The sequence below is a fragment of the Schistocerca serialis genome, chromosome 7, assembly GCF_023864345.2.
Source record: "Schistocerca serialis cubense isolate TAMUIC-IGC-003099 chromosome 7, iqSchSeri2.2, whole genome shotgun sequence".
NCBI classification, from domain to species: Eukaryota; Metazoa; Arthropoda; class Insecta; order Orthoptera; family Acrididae; genus Schistocerca; species Schistocerca serialis.
This window is the reverse complement of record NC_064644.1, coordinates 598,202,877-598,229,954: the sequence shown is the minus strand read 5'-3', so window position 1 is coordinate 598,229,954 and position 27,078 is coordinate 598,202,877. Positions and strand designations below refer to the sequence as shown.

General features: G+C 41.3%; 1 protein-coding gene across 1 annotated transcript in view; it reads right to left on the bottom strand.

Annotated features, from left to right (window-relative positions):
* LOC126412044 (N(4)-(Beta-N-acetylglucosaminyl)-L-asparaginase-like) overlaps window positions 1–27,078 on the bottom strand; it is a 174,853-nt gene that overhangs the window by 83,932 nt on the left and 63,843 nt on the right. The window contains exon 2 of the mRNA XM_050081424.1: window positions 21,944–22,100. Coding sequence (XP_049937381.1) covers window positions 21,944–22,100 — 157 coding nt within the window. The remainder of the gene's footprint in view (window positions 1–21,943; window positions 22,101–27,078) is intronic.

Genomic DNA, 27,078 nt, shown 5'->3' with positions numbered 1-27,078 from the left:
TACAGTAACTTAGATTTTCTTTATTCTTACCACTTCTGTCAGGTGATAGAATACATAAATTCAGTTGTGCCTAAAATAACAAAAATTGTGCTACAGAAACGAATGCTGAATCCCTCAAATATTAATGCCCTTAAAGACAAACTAGCGATTGAGAAATGGGATTTTGTGTACCAGGTACAAGAGTCTGATGAGAAATGGAATGAATTCTAGTCAACCCTACTGCATCATTATGAATATAGTTGTCCAATCAGAGAAATCCAGAAGGTAGTTAAACACTGTCAAAATGGAAGTAATCCTAGACTAAAACTCCTACCAAATCTGATTAGGCTCAGGCAGCAAGTACATGATCTAAACCAGCTTTACAAAGCTACTACTATGCAGGTTTTCAAGGAAAAATACAATAGGGCCAAGCAAACTTTTAAAACTGAAATTGTTAACCTAAGGAAGCAGATTAACAGCAAAACAATAGAACAGTCTGACAACATAAGCAAAGCATCTTGGAAGCTGATTGACAAATACCGAAGAGGTCCCAACAAGATGAACACGGAACCACTCATCATAAGACATGATGGTAATATTATTTAAAAAACCAGATACTATATGTAATATTTTTAATAACTACTACATTTCTGGTGAACAATCAACCCATATTATAGATTCACACATAGAGACCCAATACCATCTCACCCAGTGTACCAAATTTGAATTTGTGGAAGTGAATGAGACAAATCTCTAAACCTCTTACTCACCTGATTAACTGCAGCATTAGGGAAAACATGTATCCAACGGTTCTAAAAATGAGTGTAGTGAAACCAGTGTGTAAAAAGCAAAGTAAGGGAGATGTCTCCAACTATAGACCAATATCATTAATTCCCACTTTTAGTAAGATATTTGAAAGCATTATCCTTTCTCAGCTAAGTACCTTTTTCACAAAACATAAACTGCTTGTAGATTCACAGCATGGCTTCAGAAAAGAGCTAAGTACGATCACAGCAGTTACACAGTTCAGCCACAAAGTTTACTGTCTGTTGGACCAGAAGGTGCAGACTGCAGGTACATTTTTGGACCCGACATGAACATTTGATATGGTAAACCACAGGGTACTTCTTAAAAAGCTAAAATCTTATAGTATTGTGGATCAAGCCATTAATCTTCTAACCACATACCAGCTGAATCATAAGCAAAACACTAAATTGTCATACAAACTAGATCATAAGATCATGAACTCCCAGTCCACCAGTGAACCTGTATTACAAGGTGTACCACAGGGCTCAATCCTTGGACCCTTTCTATTCCTTAATTTATATTAACGACATTGCACAACCCATTAACTCTCATACTGTAAGCTATGCAGATGACACGTCACTCTTATTCTATGGGAGTGAATCTAATGAGCTAGAATCACTTGCTACTAGTGGTGTAATAGAAGTTACAAAATACTTCTATGATCAGGGACTCACTCAAGGTGAATGTCACCAAACCTCAACTACTGACATTTAAAACAGGCAATTCTCACCACAACAGTATGAATAGTGTGTGTAATATCTCTGCAACAGAAAATGGTAACTGTAAATTACTGGGTGTGTATGTTGATGAAAATTTACAGTGTACATACCACATCAATTTCGTATGTGGAAAAGTCAGTAGTGCCATATATCTCCTCAGCCAGCTCACAAAGATAGTTCCTAGCCAAGCACTGAAATTAGTATCTTATGGAACACTTTACCCCTTTTTCAATTACAGAATTTAACTATGGGGCTGTGCAGCTGATGTACATTTAAAAAGAATACCACTACTACAAAAAAGAGCAATTAGACATATACATGGGATGGGACATAGAGATTCATGTTGTGAAGTGTTTGTGCAGCACAAATATCTGACAATATATTCTCTGTACATGTTCAAGTTGTATTTTTTATAAGTCAACCAACAGAACTTATCAAGGGCAGTGATGTATATGATCACAACACTAGAACAAAGTGTAACTATTTCCTTAACAGAACAACGTTAAAAATGACTGATAGAAGTCCATATATCAGTGGTTTGATTTGGTATAACAAGCTACCAAACACTAAGAATGTACTCGGGAAATGTTTTTAAAACTAAATTAAAATCTTTTCTAATAGAAAAAGTTTATATTCTTACAACGAATTTTAAGATAGTGATTGTAACATGAGGCATTAGCATATCAGTTGTAATGTGATAAATGTAAAAAATAGACATAAGAAGCAACAGCTACAGAATATAGTGAATTTTATAAGTGTAAATATAACCACAGTATTAAGTCTGATGTTTGCAAAAGCCATCATTACGATGGCTCCACGCAAAGAAAATTTAAATAAATAGACTATTTCGAGGCTATCTAGCTGGCTGATTTAAGCCTTCTTAATTATCAGTTTATAGATTTTTGTTTCATGTTGTAGTGAAATTATGCACATGTAATAAATAACTGTTGCCAAAAAAAAAAAGGTCATAAAAAACATCCATGTTCTGTGAACCAATGGGAAGTGCAAGGCAGAGAGTACTTTTCAATGTACTAGTTATTAGTGCTTCTTCCCCTTCCATTCATATATGGGGTACAGGAAGAACTATAGCTTAAATTCCTCTGTGTGTACTGTAGCTGGTCTAATGTTGTCCTCATGATACTACTGGAGCAGTATATTGCAGATTGCAGCATATTCCTAAATTCATCACTTAAAGCTGGTTCTTAAAACTTTGTATGCAGGCTTTCTTGGGACAGTTTTCATCTATCTTCAAGTGTCTGCCAGTTCAGTTTCTTCAGCTTCTCCAAGACACTAGTACAGGTACATGGTGAAAGACATAATCAGGCACAACAACAACAACAACAACAACATAGTTATGTAAACCAGTCACTGAAATGTGATCTAAACACACAGCAAGGATGGTACACACTACACCAAAGTTACATACCCAGAGGTAAAAGAGTATGGTAGAGAAAAAACAAACGAATTAAAAGAAATTCTCAAAACAACAAGAGTAATTTCAATGCACGAGTGAATTACAGTCCAGCATTACAAGGCCATATGCCAAACATAAACAGAAACAGAAACAGTCAGCCGCAGCAGTGGCCGACATGGTAACGCTGTACCGCAACCAATCTTTGGGCAGCAAAATAATGGCACAGCAGCTTTTACTAATAACAAAATGAGCACTCACGAAGGAATGTTGCGAGCAGCCAATGACACAAATTGGCGAAATACCCACACCATGCAACTAACTGAAATTACTCCAAGTAATGAATTAAGTCACACTAGGCCATCGGAAAACCCCAAACGGTTGTAGTTAAGCCCCAGGCTATTGACCTCTCAGGGAGGGGGGAAAAGCAAAACTACAAACATGTTTCATAAGATCTGACAAGCAAGGCGACCTCAAGGATGATCTGTATTAGCACAAGCAATCTTTAAGGTGAAAATATTTAACACTAACACACAGTAAATTTTAGATACAGGTTCAACTACCAGCCTAATGCAAATGCAAATTGGTGAAGTGGGGCAAATTTCTAACATTCTCTATCCTAAATTGCAAAGTGCAAACTGCTACAGGCAGTAAGACTAAATTCGTAAAACATCAGGCAATTATTCCATTAAAAATTGAACATTTTATGGGGAAGTGCAATTTTCTTATAATTGACAAACTTATAGTTAGTTGTCTTATTGGCATGGACACATTTAGAACATACAAAACACAGATTGACATAGGTAATGGTAAATGCCACTTTTATGTAAAGGATCAGATTTTTTCTATTTATTTATTCAAAACATGTGATAAAAGTACAAAAACAAACCAGAGTCAAATGTAATACTGCTTTCCAACTGTATATTTCGCAAACAAATTTGACTGAACAAGAAGGAAACACTGATGTTAGTTACGAAATTGCAGAGCAGAAATTAAGTGAATCACAGATACTAATTGATACGCAATGACAAGAACTTTCTGACTTGTTATTTAAGTAAGCAAATGTTTTCAGTAAGGAGCCAGGAGTAATCAATGACTATGAATATAAATTTGAAGTTTATCCACATAAAACATTTTGTGTAATGTCATATACTATTCCATGGGCAAAACAAGAAGCAGTAAGTGAATAGATCAATCGTATGATTAAACGGGGAATTATACAACCTTCATTTTCACCCTACTGTAGTCCTATATTACCAGTAAGTAAACCAGACAGATCTGTAAGATTAGCTCTTGATGCTAGAAGTATCAATAGGATTTTCGTACCAGTACGCACAAGACCAGACAACTCGGACGAACAGCTTTTAAAGTTTCACAATACCAAATGCTTCAGTATACTTGACCTCAATAGGTCCTACTGGCAAATAAAGCTCCACGATGAAACTCAAAAATGTACAGCATTTGTTTGTGGTGGCAGAAGTTACGAATTCCGTATTCTACCTTTTGGACTGAACATTAACGCAGGCGTGTTTATACCTGCACTGAACAATGTCTTAGGACCAGAATTGCTTAGCAAAGTCACTGTTTAAGTAGATGACATGTTAATAGCCACATCCACTTGGTTAGAAGATATCAGGCTGATTGAATAAGCACTTCAATGATTTTCAGAATATGGAGTAACAGCCAATTTAAAAAAGTCTAGTTTTGGTAAGGGACAAGTCAAACTTTTAGGACATGGGTCAGAACAAGGTGTATTACCTGATCTGAAAGAAAACTTGATGCCATATGCAATTGTCCAGCTGCAAGGAATAAAAAACAACTAAAAGCTTATTTAGGACTAGCATCCATTTTCCGTAAATTCATACCACAGCAACTGATGAAGAGTGTTGCATTACTGAACTTGCTATAGGCCTTTGTTATGGGATGATAAGTGTCAGGAAGACTTTAATAACATTAAGCAGACATTACTCAATGCAAACATTCTTATCCAACCGGACATGTCCAAGGATTTTTGTCTATGCACAGATGCCTCATCTCAGGGGCTAGGGACATGCTTGTTCCAGATGCGAGAAGAAGAAGGTAAAGAAGTACCCAAGGTCATCAGTTTTGCTAGTCGAACATTATCAGAATTAGAAAGATCTTACTTTGTGTCAGATTTGGAAAGTTTAGCTGTAATATGGGCATTTAAAAAGATTGGATTTTTTCGTGGTGTAAGAATACCAAAGTTTACTGTGACCATCAGTCCCTGTCATTTCTTTTAACGTGTAAGCTATTGCACCATAGATTAGCTAGGTGGTGTCTATATTTACAAGAATTCAGTTTTGAGATCATTTACATTAAAGAAAGTCAAAATGTTACTGCAGATGCTTTGTTTAGGTTACCACAAGGTTTAGATGTATATAGTAAATTAACAGCGCAAGATGCAGAAATCAAATCATTATTAATGCAAGGTACAACACAACAGTCAGATTACCATGTTTTCTAAGCAAATGAAAATTATATAACAGCAAGATCACAGATGAAGTAAAGCCATGCAAAACCTTCAGAAAGATGAAGGTGCAAAGGTAAGTAAATGGTATCAGGAGTACAAGGGAGTTCCCCCCCCATAGGAAACACACACACACACACACACACACACACACACACACACACACACACACACACGAAGATGGGGGCATTATAGAGTAGGCAAATGTACTGAAAAAATTGCATCACTTTGTTATTTGCCAAATTTGAGAAGGCGAGTCCTACATGTATTAAGAAAATGTGCAATAAGTCAAAAATCAAAGTAGTCCAATGTGTCAAAATATACGGAGCTACACCCAATACTCACAAAAAACCCTTTAGATGTAGTATCCCTGGAGACAGCTGGTCCATATCCCAGAAGTAAAGGAGGTGTAAGATATGTAGTGGCACTATACAATATTTTCTCTAAACATATCAAAATGTATGCCATTAAAAATGCAACAGCCAAAAATATCAGAAAAAGAATTGAGGAAGACTATTTGAGAAGAATTGGTACTACTAACTGATAATGCTTCATATTTTGTTGGGCAAAAGTGGAAACAATTTATGACCTGACAGGGCATAAACATGTATTAGTAAGCTTTTTTCACTTGAAAGTAAGCCCAGTAGAATGAGTCTTCAAAGAATTTAACTGGCCTATTAGGACACACACCCCTCACAAACACACCAGATGGGTAGAATACGTAACTCCTTTCATGTAATTTGTCAATAACCTTCCACATTTTTAAACAGGTTTCACACCTAACAAACTGATGTTCCGGACAAATCAAGCAAATGAGTGGGAGTCACCCATACCAAAGATACCCACAACAGAAATGACTCTATAAGACAAAATCAAACATGCTATGACTACACTTGAAAACAGGGCCGAGTATAGAAAGAAAATTTATAAGAAACTGAAATGTGTTACACAATTTTTTGAGTCCTCTTATGGATGCAACCTAACTCGAGAAAAATTGGTAAACTTAATAACAAGTGGCAATTACTCTATTCAGGACCATATATAGTTTCTTAAAATACATTACCCTGGAATGTATAGATCTGTCTATGAGAAAACAGGGAGAGACAAGGGTCTCCACCTTCACAAAGATATAAAAGCTTTTATAGAATGATGAAGCAAGGTAGCATTTTCCTTTCTATCACAAGATAATTGTACATAATGTACATAACACCAAGTGTATTTTTTTTTTCTGGAATGTATTTTGGGATAAAGGATAGGATTTAAGTATAAGTAATTTTTTTTTATTTGTACACATAAGCATAAAATCAACAGGAATGAGAAGTAACACACCACTTCACACAAAGCGAAGTATAAGCAGAATTAGCTTATGGCTACGCTGTGCGTCAACAATACACGCTGACATCAGTAGCGGGTGAGGAGGCACTGATTTGCGTGTATGCGCGACAGACTGGCAGAAAACGCAACCCAACAGGAATGCGGTATGTACAAGTACCTAACTTAAATAAAAGTAAACGGAAATACTAAGCAATTACATCTACTGTCTAAGAACTAAGGAACCTATTGACATATATACACAGAGGTTTAATCAAATACTAAGCTATATGTTGGATATTTGTGGTAAGGTGTGGTAAGGTCTCTCTCTCTCTCTCTCTCTCTCTCTCTCTCTCTCTCTCTCTCTCTCTCTCTCTCTCACACACACACACACACACACACACACACACACACACACACACACACTCTCTCTCTCTCTCTCTCTCTCTCTCTCTCTCTCTCTCTCTCTCTCTCTCCTCCGAAGGGAGGAGCCACACGGACCCTGACAAGGCGCCTCAGACCACGCGGCTACCCCTCGCAGCTACTAAGCTATACAAAACATACTTACAAGTAACAGGAAGCAAAATGAAGAAATATGCGAGACATGTAAGCTAAGAAGAAACGATAAAATACTGTAGGAAATGTCAAATAATTCTCTTCGCAGGGTAAATGATCATAAAGGGTAACAGAACAAACAAATGTCTATGAATTTAAACAAAGTACAGAAATATCTGCAGATGAATGTAATGACCAAATGTATCAGTGACAACCAAGCTACACGATGCAATTGTTTTTAAGTTAGTTTTAAGTTTTTTTATTTCAGCAATCAGTGCATCATCACGGCACAGAAGAAAAGAATTACGTCAAGAGTAGCAGATACTAGATGAAGAAATGGACTGTGCCTCGAGTAAACAATTTAGTTATAAGGATATTTATACAAAGGTCATAAGGCAAATGAAAAATGAAAATTTGTCATAGTATAGCTCCATAACATTTACCAGTACCTACTCGCTATTAAGTACACATAAACATTTAAGCATGTGATTTTACAAAAACCAATCAATTTTTATCATGTCACATGAAAGCATAAATAATGACATTTCCATGTATTCAAGAAAGATAAGTCTACAATGGTTGAAACTCCTTCATAATTAACACTAACCTACACATGAATTGAAAAACAGCATTCTACATCTACATCTACATTTATACTCTGCAAGCCACCCAACGGTGTGTGGCGGAGGGCACTTTACGTGCCACTGTCATTACCTCCCTTTCCTGTTCCAGTCGCGTATTGTTCGCGGGAAGAACGACTGTCTGAAAGCCTCTGTGCACGCTCTAATCTCTCTAATTTTACATTCGTGATCTCCTCGGGAGGTATAAGTAGGGGGAAGCAATATATTCGATACCTCATCCAGAAACGCATCCTCTCAAAACCTGGAGAGCAAGCTACACCACGATGCAGAGTCTGCCACTTGAGTTTGTTAAACATCTCCGTAACGCTATCACGGTTACCAAATAACCCTGTGATGAAACGCGCCACTCTTCTTAGGATTTTCTCTATCTCCTCCGTCAACCCGATCTGGTACAGATCCCACACTGATGAGCAATACTCAAGTATAGGTCGAACGAGTGTTTTGCAAGCCACTTCCTTTGTTGATGGACTACCTTTTCTAAGGACTCTCCCAATGAATCTCAATCTGGTACCCGCCTTACCAACAATTAATTTTATATGATCATTCCACTTCAAATCGTTCTGCACGCGTTCTCCCAGATATTTTACAGAAGTAACTGCTACCAGTGTTTGTTCCACTATCATATAATCATACAATAAAGGATCCTTCTTTCTATGTATTCGCAATACATTACATTTGTTTATGTTAAGGGTCAGTTGTCACTCCCTGCACCAAGTGCCTATCCGCTGCAGATCTTCCTGCATTTCACTACAATTTTCTAATGCTGCAACTTCTCTGTATACTACAGCATCATCCGCGAAAAGCCGCATGGGACTTCCGACACTATCTACTAGGTCATTTATATATATTGTGAAAAGCAATGGTCCCATAACACTCCCCTGTGGCATGCCAGGGGAGTCTGTAGATGTCTCTCCATTGATAACAACATGCTGTTTTCTGTTTGCTAAAAACTCTTCAATCCAGCCACACAGCTGGTCTGATATTCCGTAGGTTCTTACTTTGTTTATCAGGCGACAGTGCGGAACTGTATCGAACGCCTTCCAGAAGTCAAGAAAAATAGCATCTACCTGGGAGGCTGTATCTAATACTTTCTGGGTCTCATGAACAAATAAAGCGAGTTGGGTCTCACACGATCGCTGTTTCCGGAATCCATGTTGATTCCTACATAGTAGATTCTGGGTTTCCAAAAACGACATGATACTCGAGCAAAAAACATGTTCTAAAATTCTACAACAGATCGACGTCAGAGATATAGGTCTATAGTTTTGCGCATCTGCTCGACGACCCTTCTTGAAGACTGGGACTACCTGTGCTCTTTTCCAATCATTTGGAACCTTCCCTTCCTCTAGAGACTTGCGGTACACGGCTGTTAGAAGGGGGGCAAGTTCTTTCGCGTACTCTGTGTAGAATCGAATTGGTATCCCGTCCGGTCCAGTGGACTTTCCTCTGTTGAGTGATTCCAGTTGCTTTTCTATTCCTTGGACACTTATTTCGATGTCAGCCATTTTTTCGTTTGTGCGAGGATTTAGAGAAGGAACTGCAGTGCAGTCTTCCTCTGTGAAACAGCTTTGGAAAAAGGTGTTTAGTATTTCAGCTTTATGCGTGTCATCCCCTGTTTCAATGCCATCACCACCCCAGAGCGTCTGGATATGCTGTTTTGAGCCACTTACTGATTTAACATAAGACCAGAACTTCCTAGGATTTTCTGTCAAGTCAGTACACAGAATTTTACTTTCGAATTCACTGAACGCTTCGTGCATAGCCCTCCTTACGCTAACTTTGACATCGTTTAGCTTCTGTTTGTCCGAGAGGTTTTGGCTGCATTTAAACTTAGAGTGAAGCTCTCTTTGCTTTCGCAGTAGTTTCCTAACTTTGTTGTTGTACCACAGTGGGTTTTTCCCATCCCTCACAGTTTTACTCGGCATGTACCTGTCTAAAACGCATTTTACGATTGCCTTGAACTTTTTCCATAAACACTCAACATTGTCAGTGTCGGAACAGAAATTTTCGTTTTGATCTGTTAGGTAGTCTGAAATCTGCCTTCTATTACTCTTGCTAAACAGATAAACCTTCCTCCCTTTTTTTATATTCCTACTAACTTCCATATTCAGGGATGCTGCAATGGCCTTATGATCACTGATTCCCTGTTCTGTACATACAGAGTCGAAAAGTTCGGGTCTGTTTGTTATCAGTAAGTCCAAGACGTTATCTCCATGAGTCAGTTCTCTGTTTAACTGTTCGAGGTGATTTTCGGATAGTGCACTCAGTATAATGTCACTCGATGCTCTGTCCCTACCACCCGTCCTAAACATCTGAGTGTCCCAGTCTATATCTGGAAAATTGAAATCTCCACCTAAGACTATAACATGCTGAGAAAATTTATGTGAAATGTATTCCAAATTTTCTCTCAGTTTTTCTGCCACTAATGCTGCTGAGTCGGGAGGTTGGTAAAAGGAGCCAATTATTAACCTAGCTCAGTTGTTGAGTGTAACCTCCACCCACAATAATTCACAGGAACTATCCACTTCTATTTCACTACAGGATAAACTACTACTAACAGCGACGAACACTCCACCACCGGTTGCATGCAATGTATCCTTTCTAAACATCGTCCGTACCTTTGTAAAAATTTCGGCAGAATTTATCTCTGGCTTCAACCAGCTTTCTGTACCTATAACGATTTCGGCTTCGGTGCTCTCTATCAGCGCTTGAAGTTCCAGTACTTTATCAACGCAGCTTCGACAGTTTACAATTACAATACCGATTGCTGCTTGGTCCCCGCATGTCCTGACTTTGCCCTGCACCCGTTGAGGCGGTTGCCCTTTCTGTACTTGCCCAAGGCCATCTAACCTAAAAAACCGGCCAACCCACGCCACACAACCCCTGCTACCCGTGTAGCTTCTTGTTGCGTGTAGTGGACTCCTGACCTATCCAGCGGAACCCGAAACCCCACCACCCTATGGCGCAAGTCGAGGAATCTGCAACCCACACGGTCGCAGAACCGTCTCAGCCTCTGATTCAGACCCTCCACTCGGCTCTGTACCAAAGGTCCGCAGTCAGTCCTGTCGACGATGCTGCAGATGGTGAGCTCTGCTTTCATCCCGATAGCGAGACTGGCAGTCTTCACCAAATCAGATAGCCGCCGGAAGCCAGAGAGGATTTCCTCGGATCCATAGCGACACACATCATTGGTGCCGACATGAGCGACCACGTGCAGATGGGTGCACCCTGTACCCTTCATGGCATCCGGAAGGACCCTTTCCACATCTGGAATGACTCCCCCTGGTATGCACATGGAGTGCACATTGGTTTTCTGCCCCTCTCTTGCTGCCATATCCCTAAGGGGCCCCATTACGCGCCTGACGTTGGAGATCCCAACTACCAGTAGGCCCACCCTCTGCGGCCGCCCGGATCTTGCAGACTGAGGGGCAACCTCTGGAACAGGACAAGCAGCCATGTCAGGCCGAAGATCAGTATCAGCCTGAGAAAGAGCCTGAAACCGGTTCGTCAGACAAACTGGAGAGGCCTTCTGTTCAGCCCTCTGGAATGTCTTTCGCCCCCTGCCACACCTTGAGATGACCTCCCACTCTACCACAGGTGAGGGATCAGCCTCAATGCGGGCAGTATCCCAGGCAACCACAGTCGTAGTCCGATCGGGGGATGCGTGGGATGAGCTGGCCGTCCCAGACAAACCCCCATCCGGAACCCCACAGTGATGCCCATTGGCAACAGCTTCAAGCTGTGTGACCGAAGCCAACACTGCCTGAAGCTGGGAGCGAAGGGATGCCAACTCAGCCTGCATCTGAACACAGCAGTTGCAGTCCCTATCCATGCTAAAAACAGTTGTGCAAAGAACGTCTGAACTAATCTACAGAGAGCGCAAACAAATCGACACAAAATTTAAATGGTTATTAAAATACAAGATTGCCTAGTAAATGCAGTAATGCTGCTACTTGCGCACTGCTGACACACTGCTCGGCGGCGGAAGGAGACTGCGCAATTTTACACTATTCAGGTACTAAAACGCGATGCTACAACTCTCAAATACTATAATACGCCCGAAATTTATGAATTAAACAATGCAAGTACCAAAAACACGCAAAGAAATTAAGAATTAAACTATGTAGCAAATGAGTGAGCTAGGAGTATACGACTTGCTGCTGCAGCTGCTTATCCAACGACGGCAGGGAGCACACTGACTGTGACCAACCGACACTGGCCGTTCAAAACAAAAACAGGAGACAAACGACTACGCGAATTTACACTATTCAGGTACTAAGGCACGATGCTACAACTCTCAAATACTATAATACGCCAGAAATTTATGAATTAGACAATGCAAGTACCAAAAACACACAAAGAAATTAAGAATTAAACTATGTAGCAAATGAGTGAGCTAGGAGTATACGACTTGCTGCTGCAGCTGCTTATCCAACGACGGCAGGGAGTACATGCATGAAGAAACATGACACTACATGAATGATTAGTCAGCACACATCATTTCCATGAAATAAGGGGTCCTTGGCAGCTAGTCCACGATTGTATGAGTAGCATTTCCTCATAAAACCTTGAACCAGTAGATGAGTATTTCCTTTCTTCCCTCCCAAACAAAGGAGGCTGTGCCAAGCATAGTTAGGCCATCAATGCATAATGTTTTAGTCCTATTTTGAGTGCTTTTCTCCTTCTTCTACCACAGAAGTAATGAGCTCCCATAAGTGATAAAAGCATATCTATAAAATGAAGTATAAATGTATCATATGCAAGTATTGTACCATAATAATGTGTTATGTAATTAATTTGTGTATGTGTTGTGAATGAAGATAAGTTAAAACTAACAAACAAACTGTAGTAACAGAAACCAGTTAATGAAAAATTTATGATGCTATAAAAAATAAGAAATTTATGTTTGTAGTATAAGCGATGGATGGAATGTCAGCCAGAGGCATAAGCTATCATGTTATATATTGTTATAACTCAATACTTGGATGAATTTTCATTGAAAACCAAACTCTGTGTAAACGAGTGAACTTTAAAGGCAAGCAATTTATACAATGTTTTGGAGGTAGGTAGGTAGGAGATGGTGGTAAGGGTGCCTTACAGCAAGGTCTTTAGTGCCCGTGCAAAAACAGATTGAGACAAGTGTCAAGTCACTCTGCAACACACTAAAACCTCCAGTCTAAAAGTTTAGGCTAGAGACCAGACACATCACAAAACTTTAAAACCCTAATTACACTCGTCTCATCATCAGCTAAAATAGAGGGCAGATCCCCACCAAGTTTTGCTGCTGCCATTGCATTACAGTATAAAATGTACTCTGTTAAAATGTGGCTAATAGATATGTGCATACCACAAGCGTCATAAAAGAGGGGATCCTCCAGCTGTAATAGAAAGCTATGTGTGAGAGGACAGTGCCCAAGTCTAAGACAAGTGAGTGTGACTTCATCTCGCCTGAGCAACAAGCAGGAGGAATGCCATGGCTGGGTTGTTGACTTCACCAACTGCAGCTTATTGGCCGTGACTGCCAGCCATTCCTCCTCCCACAACTGCATGCACTTCCTGCATAGGATAGAAATGACAAACTGCAAGGGAATACGACACTGTGCCATGCCCTGTCCTATGCACGCCTCCTTGGCAGCCCGATCGGCCTGTTCATTGCTCCATATCCCTACATGACTGGACACCCAGCAGAATGACACCTGCTTGCCCTGCAGGTGGAGCAAGTACAGTTGGTCAAATATGAGCCTGACCAGCTCCTCAGTTGAGTACAGCTACTGCAGTGATTGTAAGGCACTAAGGGAATTGGAGCAGATGAGAAAACATTTGTCCAGAAGATGACACATCTGCTCTAGTGACTTCAGGATCGCGTGGAGCTCCACTGCAATTACTATATACTAGGCAGGAAGGCGAATCCTGGTGACACAGTCTGGGAACACCACAGAGCAGCTAAGGGAATTCCCTTGTTTGGAGCCATCAGTGTAAACAACAGTGAAACTGTGATTCATATCTAAAATGTTAAAAAACCGAGATTGGTATGTAAAATCTAGTGTACTATCCTTCTTAAAATTAGTCAACTCTAAAATAATTCTGGGTCTCTGGAGGAGCCAGGGTGAAAATCTGCTCCAACCTCGACGTAAAACATAAAGCCCGGCCATGTCCATCTCTAAAAGGCAATCCTGTGCATGAATCCCATAGGGCCTCACTGCATGTTGCCAGGTATGAAAAACCCATGCCAGTGGAAACCGAGCAACGGTGTGGTATGCAGGTGTGTGTTATGTGGACAGTCTTTTATATATCTGGTGCACCGTAAGAAGCCGTTGCCTGATGTGAAGTGGCAGTTCACCAGCCTCTGCACAGAGGCTTGGTATGGGGCTTGTTCTGAATGTCCCAATGGCCAATCAAATGCCTTCATGATACACCGTGTCCAACATTTTCAAATAAGATCATCTCACAGATCCATACACCGTGCACCCATAATCGAGCAGAGATCACACAAATGTGCTATACAACTGGAGCAGACAAGTCCTGTCTGCTCCCCATGTAGTGTGACTAAGATTATTTTAAAATACTTTCAACCTTAGACCATTTCTTTAGGTCCTTAAGATGTGGCAACCATGTAAGTTTGCTGTCAAATATAAGGCCCAGAAACCCTACTATGTCTGTAAAATTAAGAACAGCGTCCCTCATCCTCAACTTGCGAAAGTTTAAAATGGAATGAGAACGGTTCAAAAGAATACACACAGACGTCTCAGTTGGAAACTAAAAACCATCCTTCTGCGCCCATTCATCCAAATGTCAGAGTGTGAGCTGCAACTGACATGTTGTCATGGCAAGGCTGGAAGAGGAGAAAAACACACAGAAGTCATCCACAAACAAAGAACACTGGACAGGACTTTGCACTGCTGATGTAACACCATTAACAGCTATGGCAAAGACAGCCACACTTAAAACACTACCTTGAAGGGCACTGTTCTCTTGCTCAAAGGGATCAGACAGGACATCACTGACTCGGTATCAAAAATGCTGTGGTGAGAGAAAGGACGGAATAAAAATGGGAAGACAACCACAAAAACCCCAGTCATGAAGCTGCTCGAGGATAAGATGCCTTCAAGTAGTATTGTAGGCCTTCTCAATGTCAAAAAATATACTTGAAAGGTGATGCCGGTGCAGGAAAGGCTGTTGTATAGCCACCTCCAGGAGGGCCAGGTTATCAAAGGTGGAGCGATACCTCCTGAACCCACACTGAAAGTGACTAAGGAGTTGCCTGGATTCCGACATCCACACCAGGTAGTGGTTGACCATCTGCTCCAAGGACTTTCCCAGGCAGCTAATGAGGGCAGCACTGCGATAACTACTCAGGCGCATATGGTCCTTCCCTGGTTTTAAAAGAGGAATCAAAATGGCCTCATGCCATGAGTCGGGATAGTGACCTGATGCCCAAACAGCATTCAAAAGTGTGAGGAGTGTACCTTTGTTTCGGTTGGTGACATGCCGCAGCATACTATAATGGATTCCATCGTGACCATGGGATGTGTCACGAGCCGCAGACAATGCAGAATCCAGCTCCCACATGGAGAATGGGCAGTTGTAATCTTCATCAGAGGCAAACTGGAAATCCAAACTGCCCCCTCCCATCAACCGCCATATGGTGCTGGAAAGCTGGATCCTGACTGGGGGTTGCAATAACTGTGGCAAAATAGGCTGCCATCGTCTGGGCAATGTCTCGCGGATTCGTTTGGAGAGTTCCATTCCCCATTACAGCAGCCATGGGGCACCTCGCACCTCTCCCAGAAATTTGCCTGATGGTCTCCCATACAACAAAACTCTTTGTGGAATGAGTAGTGGTGTTCAAGAACTGTTGTCACAACCTCTTCTTGCTCTCTTGAATAATCCGGCAACACTTTGCCCTCGCCACCGAAAAGCCTGCAAGATTTTCCGCAGTTGGCAGACACTTGAACCTATGTAGAGCCGCATGCCTAGTCCTGATTGCAGAGTGGCATTTGTCACACCACCAAGGAACCTCTTCTGTTGTCCCGTGGACTGTGGAAAGGGTGCTGCAGCAGCATGGTGGATCATTTTGGTAATATGATCCACCCATTCCTCAACATCGGCACAATCTTCAAACTGGGCTACCTTCCCATAAAGTGTCCAATCTGCGCTATGGAGCACCCATCGCAGCGGCTTCCTGTCGGGTTCCACCCATCTGGCAAGTGGATCCAGATGGGGAAGTGATCACTGCCATGCAAATCAGTGACCACTTCCCATTGGGCCATGCGAGCAAGGGCTGGAGAGCAAAGCGAGAGACTGATGGCAGAGAATGACCCAGTTGCAATGCAAAAGTGAGTGCTCTGTCCCATATTTAGCAGATATGCAGACAATGACATGAGAAGCCTCTCAACTGTTCTCCCCCAGGGCAGGTAGTTCCAGAGGCCCAGAGTACATTGTGTGCATTAAAATCACCACAGAGGATGAACGGGTGGGACAGCTGTGTAAGTAGGTCATTGAGAGCCTCCTCATCGAGCGTATCATGTGGTGGCAAGTAAAGGCAACATATCGTCAATGGAAGATCCAAGTTCAATGATATGGCAACTGCTAGTAAATTCGGGAAATGGGAACAAAACAGAGCAGGAAGTGCTACTATGGAAATTTTGAGTAAAGACGAAGAGGTAGTGTATAAAGATCGTGACGATGTCCTCCAGAGATGGGAAGAATATATAAAAGAGCTATATGACACAAATAGCAAACCAGAAACTCTGGAACTTGAATCACACAACAGTGTAAGTGATGAAGAGAAAGGACCGACCATCATAATGGAAGAAGTAAAGTCTGCTATTGCTGCAATGAAAAATGGCAAAGCAGTAGGTACAGATACAATACCGGGAGAAATACTAAAATGCTTGAACCACAATGGAATAAGAGAAATATTGAGGTTATGTAATAAAATATATGACAGTGGTGAATGGCCTGAGGACTTTTTGACAACAGTAATGATTCCATTGCCGAAAAAACAAGGAACCAAGAAATGCAGCGAGCACAGGACAATCAGCCTCATTTCACATGCAGCCAAAGTGATGTTAAGAATAATTAATAAAAGACTTGAAAAAGTAATAGAGGAGAATCTCGGCGAGGAGCAGTTTGGCTTTAGACGGAATACGGGCACCAGAGATGCAATAGGGCTCCTACGAATCTTAGGAGAAAGGTTTATTGAAAAAGGAAGAGACCTATATATGTGCTTCATCGATTTAGAAAAGGCATTTGACAATGTGGTTTGGGACAAGCTGGCGACTATTATGAGGGAAAAGAGAGTGGACTGGAAAACCAGAAGACTTATAAACTCATTGTACCTTAATCAAAAAGTTTCAGTTAAAGTGAGAGGAGAAAGTACAAACTGGATCAGACTAGGGAAAGGAGTAAGACAAGGATGCTGTTTATCACCTACTCTTTTCAACCTGTACTTGGAAAATATGATTGACCAATGCTCATTAGATGACAAAGGAGTAGAAATTGGAGGAAGAAGAGTAGGGTGCTTGAGATTTGCTGATGACATGGTCCTTCTAGCCACAGGGGAAAAAGAATTACAGGATTTGGTGGACACCATTGCAACTAACGGAAAAAAATATGGAATGAAAATTAACACAAATAAAACAAAAGTATTGGCAATAGGAGGAAATAAGGAACTAAAAATTGTGCTGAATGGAGAAAAACTAGAACAGGTGCAAAATTTTAAGTATCTTGGAAGCAGAATAGACACCGACTGGAAGTGCACCACAGAAATTAAAACAAGGATAGCAATGGCAAAAGAGGCGTTTTATAAGAAAAGGAGAATCTTCTGCAGCGGTATGGACAGAGAACTCAGAAAGAGACTCATAAAATGTCTTGTATGGAGTGTTCTTCTATATGGCGCCGAAACATGGACTATGAGGAAAAAAGACAGAGAAAGGCTGGAGGCTTTTGAGATCTGGACATGGCGGAAGATGGAAGGAATAAGTTGGATGGACAGAGTAAAAAATGAAGAGGTACTGAGAAGAGTGGGAGAGAAAAGGCAGTTACTAGATGTAATAAAGAGAAGAAAAAGAAATTGGATTGGGCATATATTAAGAAAAAAATGACGGACTGATAAAAACAGTTTTAGAAGGTTATGTAGAAGGGAAAAGGAAGCGAGGAAGGAAGAGATTCCAGATACTGGATGACATGATGGACGGTACAACATACAGCAGCCTTAAGAAGGAAGCAATGGATCGCAGAAAATGGAGAGGCAAAGGACCTGCTAATATAGCAGATAACTGATGATGATGAGTAAATTCGTTGTAAAGGGGAGAGGGAGGAGTAGTAGTCTGTGTTGATGAAAATACCGACTCCTCCTCTAGTTCTCTCTCCACTCTGTCGTCTTCCTTGTGGTGGACATAGCTCCAAAGCTCAGAGGTATGTGATTGATGGAAAAAGGGTCTCCTGGAGACACAGCCACAGACACAGTGGTCTACTCTGAGATAGTAGACGAAGTTGCTCCACATGTGCCCTGAAGCCCTGCAAATTCCATTGAAGTATGGGAACCATCTATCGCGGGCGTAGCACCTTCATCCTGTCTCTCCGCCAGGGTGGAGAGATTGGAGCAGGTGGAGAGGCTGTCGTGGGTCGAGATGATTGCCCCACACATCCCTCATACATCATCAGCTCTGAGGAAGAGTCAGGTGAAACATCATGTAGAATCAGATTGACATGGTCGGATGGTTTACCACTTGACTTTACCTGCTTTTGCTGCTTTACAGTAGCTTTTCACAGTTTTAGGGGCTTTGCTTGAGCTGGAAGAGGAGTGGTAATGGCCTTGCTGGGCTTCTAAACAGGCTCAGGCGGTCAGGCGGTGCCTGGGGCTCACTCAAGTTGGCCACTGTATCTTTGTCTGCTGTTGTAATGGGTGGTGGGGAGGGGGGGCTACAGGCTACAGGCATTGGAACACTTGCTGCCTTGCGGATGCACTGACATGTGCAGGTGTTTGTGCCAACACTCGCCACCTCCACTTGCGTAGAGGCATCAGATTTCAGAGTAGGCTTCTGAAGAATGGATGCAAAAGACGTAGCAAACGTGGGAGGCTGCATGGACTTGCAAATATTTTTGGCCTCACCATATGGAATACGCTTAGTTGTTTTTATTTCCTGTACTTTGCATTCCTCTAGAAAGATTCTGCAGGCCCTACTCCAAACTGAGAGTTTTCCATAGCAATTGATACATTTAGCTGGAGACGAGCAACCAACTCCTTCATGAGCAGCCTTACCACAGTTTCCACATGTTGCTTCTCCTTTACACCCCGAGGGTTGTATGCCCAAAACGCTAGCATTTGAAACAGCGCATTGGGTTTGGGACATACGGCCATGCGTTTAGGCGAAGAATGCCTGCCTTGAGATCCTCTGTGAGTTTGGGGGTGTTGAAGGTAAGAATGAAGGAGTCAGATTTCACCAGATTTCCATCTACCCTTTTCATAACATCCTGAACATCAACAATTCCTCCAGAGCCCATTCACTCTTCAGTTCTTCAAGTGGTAGATCGATGAGGTCCCTACATGATACAACACCTTTGCTGAAGTTCAAAGTGCTGTGGAGCTCTGTATCAATGGCATATTCACCCAGGCACTTGGCACTCTGTAGGTTAACAGCTTGTTGGGAACTGGATATTTCAACCAACAACATCCCATTTCACAACCGGTTTACAGAATTTAAAGTCCCAGAAATTCCTTCTAAGCCCTTCCGCATAAAAAAAGGCGAGGCCTTCTCGAAACTACCTTCTTTCCTTTTTAGTAACAAAAACACATTCTGATTACCATCCTGTGCTATTTTACTCTTTAATGCTGTGTGCTGCCTTACTCTCGCATATGGAGGGCTAGCTACCCAAGCCCTCTTATTATTTGAGGTGTTAGTACCTTCCAGTGGCCCACCCATTCCACTGGGAAGAGGAAAGGAGGGTTTCAAAGGATCCATTTCAGTCTCACGAGCAGCTAGGGAAATAAGGGTCCACTTAGACAGAGCCCCGAGTGCCTGAGCAAGCCTTATACAACTGAGGTATGACAGGTTCCCCAGAGGTCACCCGCTAATGACTGTTCCACCTCAACAGCTATGCATCTCATCAGCGTGCAGCACACCTTGAGATTGAGGGATTTCTTTATAGAGGTTTATTCCATCCTCGCAATCCAGGCGGTCAAACCAAGATCCCTGTTCCCTGAGACACACAACGTTCCACCACCGCACCGCACAGTGGTTGCTGAAGCATGCCCAGAGCTTACGGTGAAGGGGGACTGGAAACATTAACCAGTCCCCACGAACCCAGGGTCGCCAAGCCCATACCCAGAAAATGTATGCGAGATGCTTATGATAGTTTCCACAATCAAACTTTGTCTCGAAACCTGGCAGAAAATCCAAAGAGATTCTGGCCATATGTGAAGTTCACCAGCAGCAAGACAGCGGCTAGACACAATCAATGCCTTCTCTGCATGATAGCAATGGAGATACTATCGAAGATAGTGCTGCCAAAGCAGAGTTACTAAATGTAGACTTCCAAGATTCCTTCACCAAAGGCGATGACATAAATATTGCAGAATTAAAATCAAGAACAGGTACCAATATGAGTAACGTAGAAGCAGATATCCTTGGAGCAGTGAAGCAACTTAAATCACTTTAAAAAAGCAAGTCTTCTGGTCCAGATTGTATACAAGTTAGATTACTTTCACAGTGTGCTGATACAATAGCTCTGTACTTAACAATCATGTACAACTGTTCACTCAATGAAAGATCCTTACCCAAAGACTGGAAAGTTGCACAGGTCGCACAAATATTCAAGAAAAGTAGTAGGAATAATCCACTAAATTACAGGCCCATATCATTAATGTTGATATGCAGCAGAATTTTGGAACATATATTGTGTTCAGACATTATGAATGACCTTGAAGAAAATGGTCTATTGACACACAGTCAATATGGAATTAGAAAACATTGTTCTTGTGAAATAAAACTAGCTCTTTACTCAGACAAAGTGTTGAGTGCTATTGACAAGGGATTTCAAATTGATCCTGTATTTCTGGATTTCTGAAGGTTTTTGACACTGTAGCACACAAGAGGCTTGTAGTGAAATTGTGTGCTTATGGAATATCATCAGTTATGTGAAAGGTCACAGTTTGTAGTAACTGACAGGAAGTCATTGAATAAAACAGAAGAGACTTCTGGTATTCCCCAAGGTAGTATTATAGGCACTTTGCTGTTCCTTATTTCTATAAACTATTTTGGAGACAACCTGAGCAGCTGCCTTAGGTTGTTTGCAGATGATGCTGTTGTTTATCAACTAGTAAAGTCATTAGAAGATCAAAACAAATTGCAAAATGGTTTAGAAAAGCTATCTGTATGGTGTGAAAATTGGCAACTGACCCTAAATAGCAAAAAGTGTGAGGTCATCCACATGAGTGCTAAAAGGAATCAATTAAGCTTCAATTACAAAATAAATCAGTCAAATCTAAAGGCCATAAATTCAACCAAATACCTAGGAATTACAATTACGAACAACTTAAATTGGAAAGAACACGCAGAATATGTTGTGGGGAAGGCTAACCAAAGACTGTGTTTTATTGGCAGGACACTTAGAAAGTGCAACAGACATCCTAAAAAGACTGCTTTCACTACATTTGTCCTGAAATGATACAGGATTTCGGGTGGACATCATTAAAACAAAGGCATTTTTCACTGTGGCAGAATCTTCTCATGAAATTGCAGTCACCAACTTTCTCCTCTGAACATGAAAATATTTTGTTGATGCCAACCTATATAGGGACAAATGATCACCATAATAAAATAAGGGAAATCAGAGTTCACACAGAAAGAAATAGGTGTTCATTTTTTCCGCACGCTATACGAGATTGGAATAATAGAGAATTGTGAATGGGGTTCAATGAACCCTCTGCCAGGCACTTAAATGTGATTTGTGGAGTATCCATATAGATGTAGATGATTCTTTTCTAAGAATAGATGAAACACTTGATACTCTATCAAATTCAACTTACCCATCCATTAACATGGCATCTAATGTAGTTTCCCCATTCTCATCTGGACTTCCACCAAAACCAACAGTTCCATCACACTGTTCTTCCTCACACACTGTGCAGCCCATTTCGACAGCATCCAGAGCAGACAATTTCTGTTGGTATATTGCTTCCCATGCTGAAAGAAAAAGAAGAACACCTAAGTAATTCGGAGAACAAGAATTACACCACTATCTCAAAGCACTTCCACATAACACTCTCTGGAAGCTCTATGTAAGAAATTGCAACCTTATGCTCTAGATTTAAACACATGGTATAATGTCATAAGGTATTAGTATAAACACACAAATTTATTCAGTGTTGCAAATTTAATTTTTAGAGCAGCTGTTGATTACCTTTACATCTTTCTCTATGAACCTAAAAGGAAAATAACAATAGTATGAAATGGAAAGTTGCTATTCATCATATAATGGAGATATTTAGTTGCAGAGAGGCACAACAAAAAGACTGTCAAAAATAAAGCTTCACACACACACACACACACACACACACACACACACACACACACACACACACACACACACACAAAAAAAAAAAAGTGGCGACTGGATGGGGGTAAGGAGGAGGCTGGGGTGGGGAGGAGGAGGGATAGTAGGGTAGGGGATGGGGGCAGTGAAGTGCTGCTGGGGAGCATGCAGGGATGAGGTGGAGAGAGGATAGGACAGCTACGTGCAGTTGAGAGGTTAGACGGAGGGTGGGGGAGAGGTGGAAAGGGGAGCGGAGGGGGGGGGGGGGGGACAGCAGAAAAGGACAGAAGTAAAAAGACTGGGTGCGATGGTGGAATGAGGGTGTTGTAGTGCTGGAATGGGAACAGGGAAGGGGCTGAATGGGTGACAACAATGACTAACGACGGTTGAGGCCAGGAGGGTTACGGGAACATAGGATATATTGCAGAGAAAGTTCCCACCTGCACAATTCAGAAAATCTGGTATTGGCGGGAAGGATCAATATGACACAGGCTGTGAAGCAGTCACTGAAATGAAGGATGTCATGTTTGGCAGCTTGCTCAGCAGCAGGGTGGTCCACTTGTTCCTTGGCCACAGTTTGTCAGTGGCCATTCATGCAGACAGACAGCTTGTTGGTTGTCTTGCCCACATAGAATGCAACACAGTGGTTGCAGCTTAGCTTGTAGATCACATGACTGGTTTCACAGGTAGCCCTGCCCTTGATGGGGTAGGTGATGTTTGTGACCAGACTGGAGTAGCTCATGGTTAGAGGATGTATGGCACAGGTCTTGCATCTAGGTCTATTACAGGGTATGAGTAATGAGGTAAGGGATTGGGGGCAGGGGTTGTGTAGGGATTGACGAGTACATTGTGTAGTTTTGGTCGAATACCATGTGCGATGAGTGGGAAGGATAGTGGGCAGGACATTTCCCCTTTCAGGGTATGTCGAGAGGTAGCCGAAACCCAGACAGAGAATGTAATTCAGTTGCTCCAGTCCTGGGTGGTACTGAGTTATGAGGAGAATGTTCCTCTGTGACCAGACAGTGGGACTTTTGGAAGTGGTGGGAGACTGGAAAGATAGGGCACAGGAGATTTGTTTTTGTACAAGGTTGGATGGATAATTACGGTCTGTGGAAGTCTCAGTGAGACCCTCGGTATATTTCGAGAGAGACCGTTCATCACTGCAGATGTGACAACCACAAGTGGCTAGGCTGTATGGAAGGGACTTCCTGGTAGGGACCGGGTGGCAACTGTCAAAGTGGAGGTAATGCTGGTGTTTAGTAGGTCTGATATGGACAGATGTACTGATGTAGCCAACTTTGAGGTGGAGGTAAACATCTAGGAAGGTGGCTTGTTGGGTTGAGTAGGACCAGGTGAAAAAAATGGGGGAGAATCTGTTGAGGTTCCGAGGAATGTGAATAGGATATCCTCACCCTCAATCCAGATCGCAAACATGTCATCAATGAATCTGAACCAGATGAGGGGTTTAAGATTCTGGAGCTTTAGGAAGAATTCCTCTAGATGGCCCGTGAATAGGTTGGCATAATTGATGCCATACAGGTGCCCATAGCAGTACCGCAGATTTGTTTGTAGGTAATGCCTTCAAACGAGAAGTAATTGTGGGTGAGGATATAGTTGGACACGACGTTTAGGAAGGAGGTGGTTGGTTTGGAATCCATCAGGACTTGGGAAAGGTAGTATTCACTAGCAGTAAGGCCACCAACATTAGGGATGTTAGTGTAAAGGGAGGTGGCGTTAACAAATTGCACTATACAGCTGCTGCCTCAAAATTAAAAGCTATGGATTCCAATTACTATTTTCTGGACAAAGATGAAATTCCCTTAATAATTTTTGGAATGGATGCATATGTCCATATAGAAAAATTCTACAGTAAACTTCAGTGACTTAACATTGACACATGATTTTTGTCAGCACTTCTTGTTGTTTTATGATTTTTTTATCTAAGTATGTTAGTTGTTAAGTAAGGCAGTTTACAATTCAAAAGTAGGCCTAAATCTAACATTGCTTTACTGGACATAGTCCTACTTACAGTAGCAACCCTTGCCAATTTCTCATAACCTGGCTAGCTTAAGGGAGAGGGAGAAAGTGGTGGAGGCAGAGAGAGGGAAGAGAGGATTCTGTAGTTTGACATGGTAACTGAATAAAAAGTCTTCTCAGAAGAAATTAATTCCTAGTGAACTGAAAAATGCACATTTTTTTGCACTACTCTATAATTAAATTCACAATTTCCAAATGATAGAGTATGCATGCACTTCTAATATTAGGTTGTCCCTCTAATTATAATCATACATTTTTTCTATGTATTTTGGGATAATTTTGGTGACTACTGCGGTATCGACAGCATCTTCATCAACTACGATACCAGTGTGCCATGCACCACTCACAGCTACACAAGATATGGCACTTTTAAATTGCCGCTGGGTAAAGCCATCCTTCGATCATTTGGTGTCTCCAATGAGGGGCACCATGCATACACACCACCAGATAGTCAAATCGCATGACATCACTGTTACAGACACTGATTGGCTGGCACACCCTCTTAAGGCCGGTATTACACTATCAAATTTCTTTGGCAAAGACATTTGACAAAGATATTGGACAAAGAAATTTGATGATGTAACAGGGAACTTTGTCAAATGTCATCAAATATTTGATCAAATCTAGGGCCTCGCTGTAGATTTGATCAAAGAAGTCACTTGTCTTCTGTTCACTGCAATGTGACATGTTACCACGTGGAGCACTGGCATTGCTGCAGCGTCTGTCATCTGTAGTGTTTTTATAAACAGTGCTGGGAAATACAATTGGTGTGTACTGACAACTACAAAATTAATAGAGACGTATAAAGCTGGTGAGGAGCACCCCGAATACAAAAATAGGTTAAGAAGATTGGAGACCTGACCCAACCCAACCCAACCCTCTCCTGTAGCAAGGAATCAAAGTGTTACACTGAGCCTGTCTTCTGCAGATATAGCAGTTCTTAAGTGAATACTGTGCTTTGTGATATGAGGATACACTTCACTGAGCACATACAGAAATGTATGCTCATCCAGTCTTAAGTAATTGATGTACGACTGGACATCCTCCACTATAAGCTCACGTAACAAGTTTTGTTTAATGCTTTTATTGTGTTGTCATAAAACCCATGGCTTCACCAAGGTACGTTTCCTTTTCTTCCCCTGCTTCTCTTCTGCAGGTGCACACAGTGCAATTGTGGTACATGCAACTGCTGCGGTTAATAACAAGTTGTTGTCAGCCATCTTGAACGTTGACAAAAAATATGACAGTGTAATACCCCTTTGTAGTGCCACGTTAAAGATCTTTGTCAAATATATTTTACTAATATTTGATCACATCTTTGATCAAATCTTTGACACAGAAATTTGATAGTGTAATACTGGCCTAACCAACTGTAGTTCACAATCACCCCCATACTGTGCATCAAAAGACTTATCAGCTTTAGTGTGGAAGACTGCAGTAAGCACAATACAGCCCATGTAGCACAACATTACTAAACATCACTAATATTCAGAGATTTATACATGTGTACCAGCATTCAAGACTATTTAGTTCTATCTAAATCATTACTATCATTGTACATAATTCATCAGCATAGAAGAACCTACAGCATTCACAATTAGTATAACTCAATTATTAATTGTACATAGTGTAAATAAACTTATTAATGTGTTACCTTTTCTGTACATGTCAGATCATATTTATTGGCCACATGAATTAACAGTACAATGGACATCAGCTGTTGATGGCAGTGCTCAATGACTTATCAGTAATATTTTCATAGTATTTGTGTGTGTAGAACTTATCTGTATTTCAATATTGTGAAAAGGAAAGTTACTACTCACCATACAGCAGAGATGCTGAGTCGCAGATAGGGGCAACAAAAAGACTGTCAGCTATCTGTGACTCAGCATCTCCATTATATGGTGAGTAGCAACTTTCTTTTTCACAATATTGTACATTCCATCCTGTATTTTCCATTGTTTGATTATCTGTATTTCGAGTATCTTAAATTTGTGTATGCAATGGCACCTTGCGGACAGAAATCCCTCAGTGCACTTATTCAGTTTCAAAGCCAATAAATTAGCTCCTTGCTCACTGCTATTGGCAGATTGATGAATGTGCAACAAACTCATCAAACCCCAATAACTGAAGCACACACTACCAATGGCCAGGTTGCACCACCTCCTCCCTGCTGCTCTTTTGATGCCAGACAAGAGGAACACACAGAGTACTGCCTGCAGCCAGAACAACAATTAACAGCATACAACATATCAAGTGAATGATAATGCTCTTATTCTTTTATGGGAGGGACTGCATATTTTCTGATTGTGTCCAAAGTTGTTCCCTCAGAGTTTTATTCCCTACCCTATGAAGACACTGTTAGCAAACTCAATGACTTCTTTGAAGCACAAATTCGTGTAGCTGCTGCTCAGTTCAAATTTTTTATATGCTTTATCATCATAATCAACCTTGTAAGGAAAGGACCACTGAACTCAAGTGCATCACTAGGAACTGCTCTCACACAGTCTCATTTCAAGACAAAATGCTTCACAATGCCATGTTTCAAAACCTTGCTGATATCAGAATACACACTGGAATTATAAAGCATCA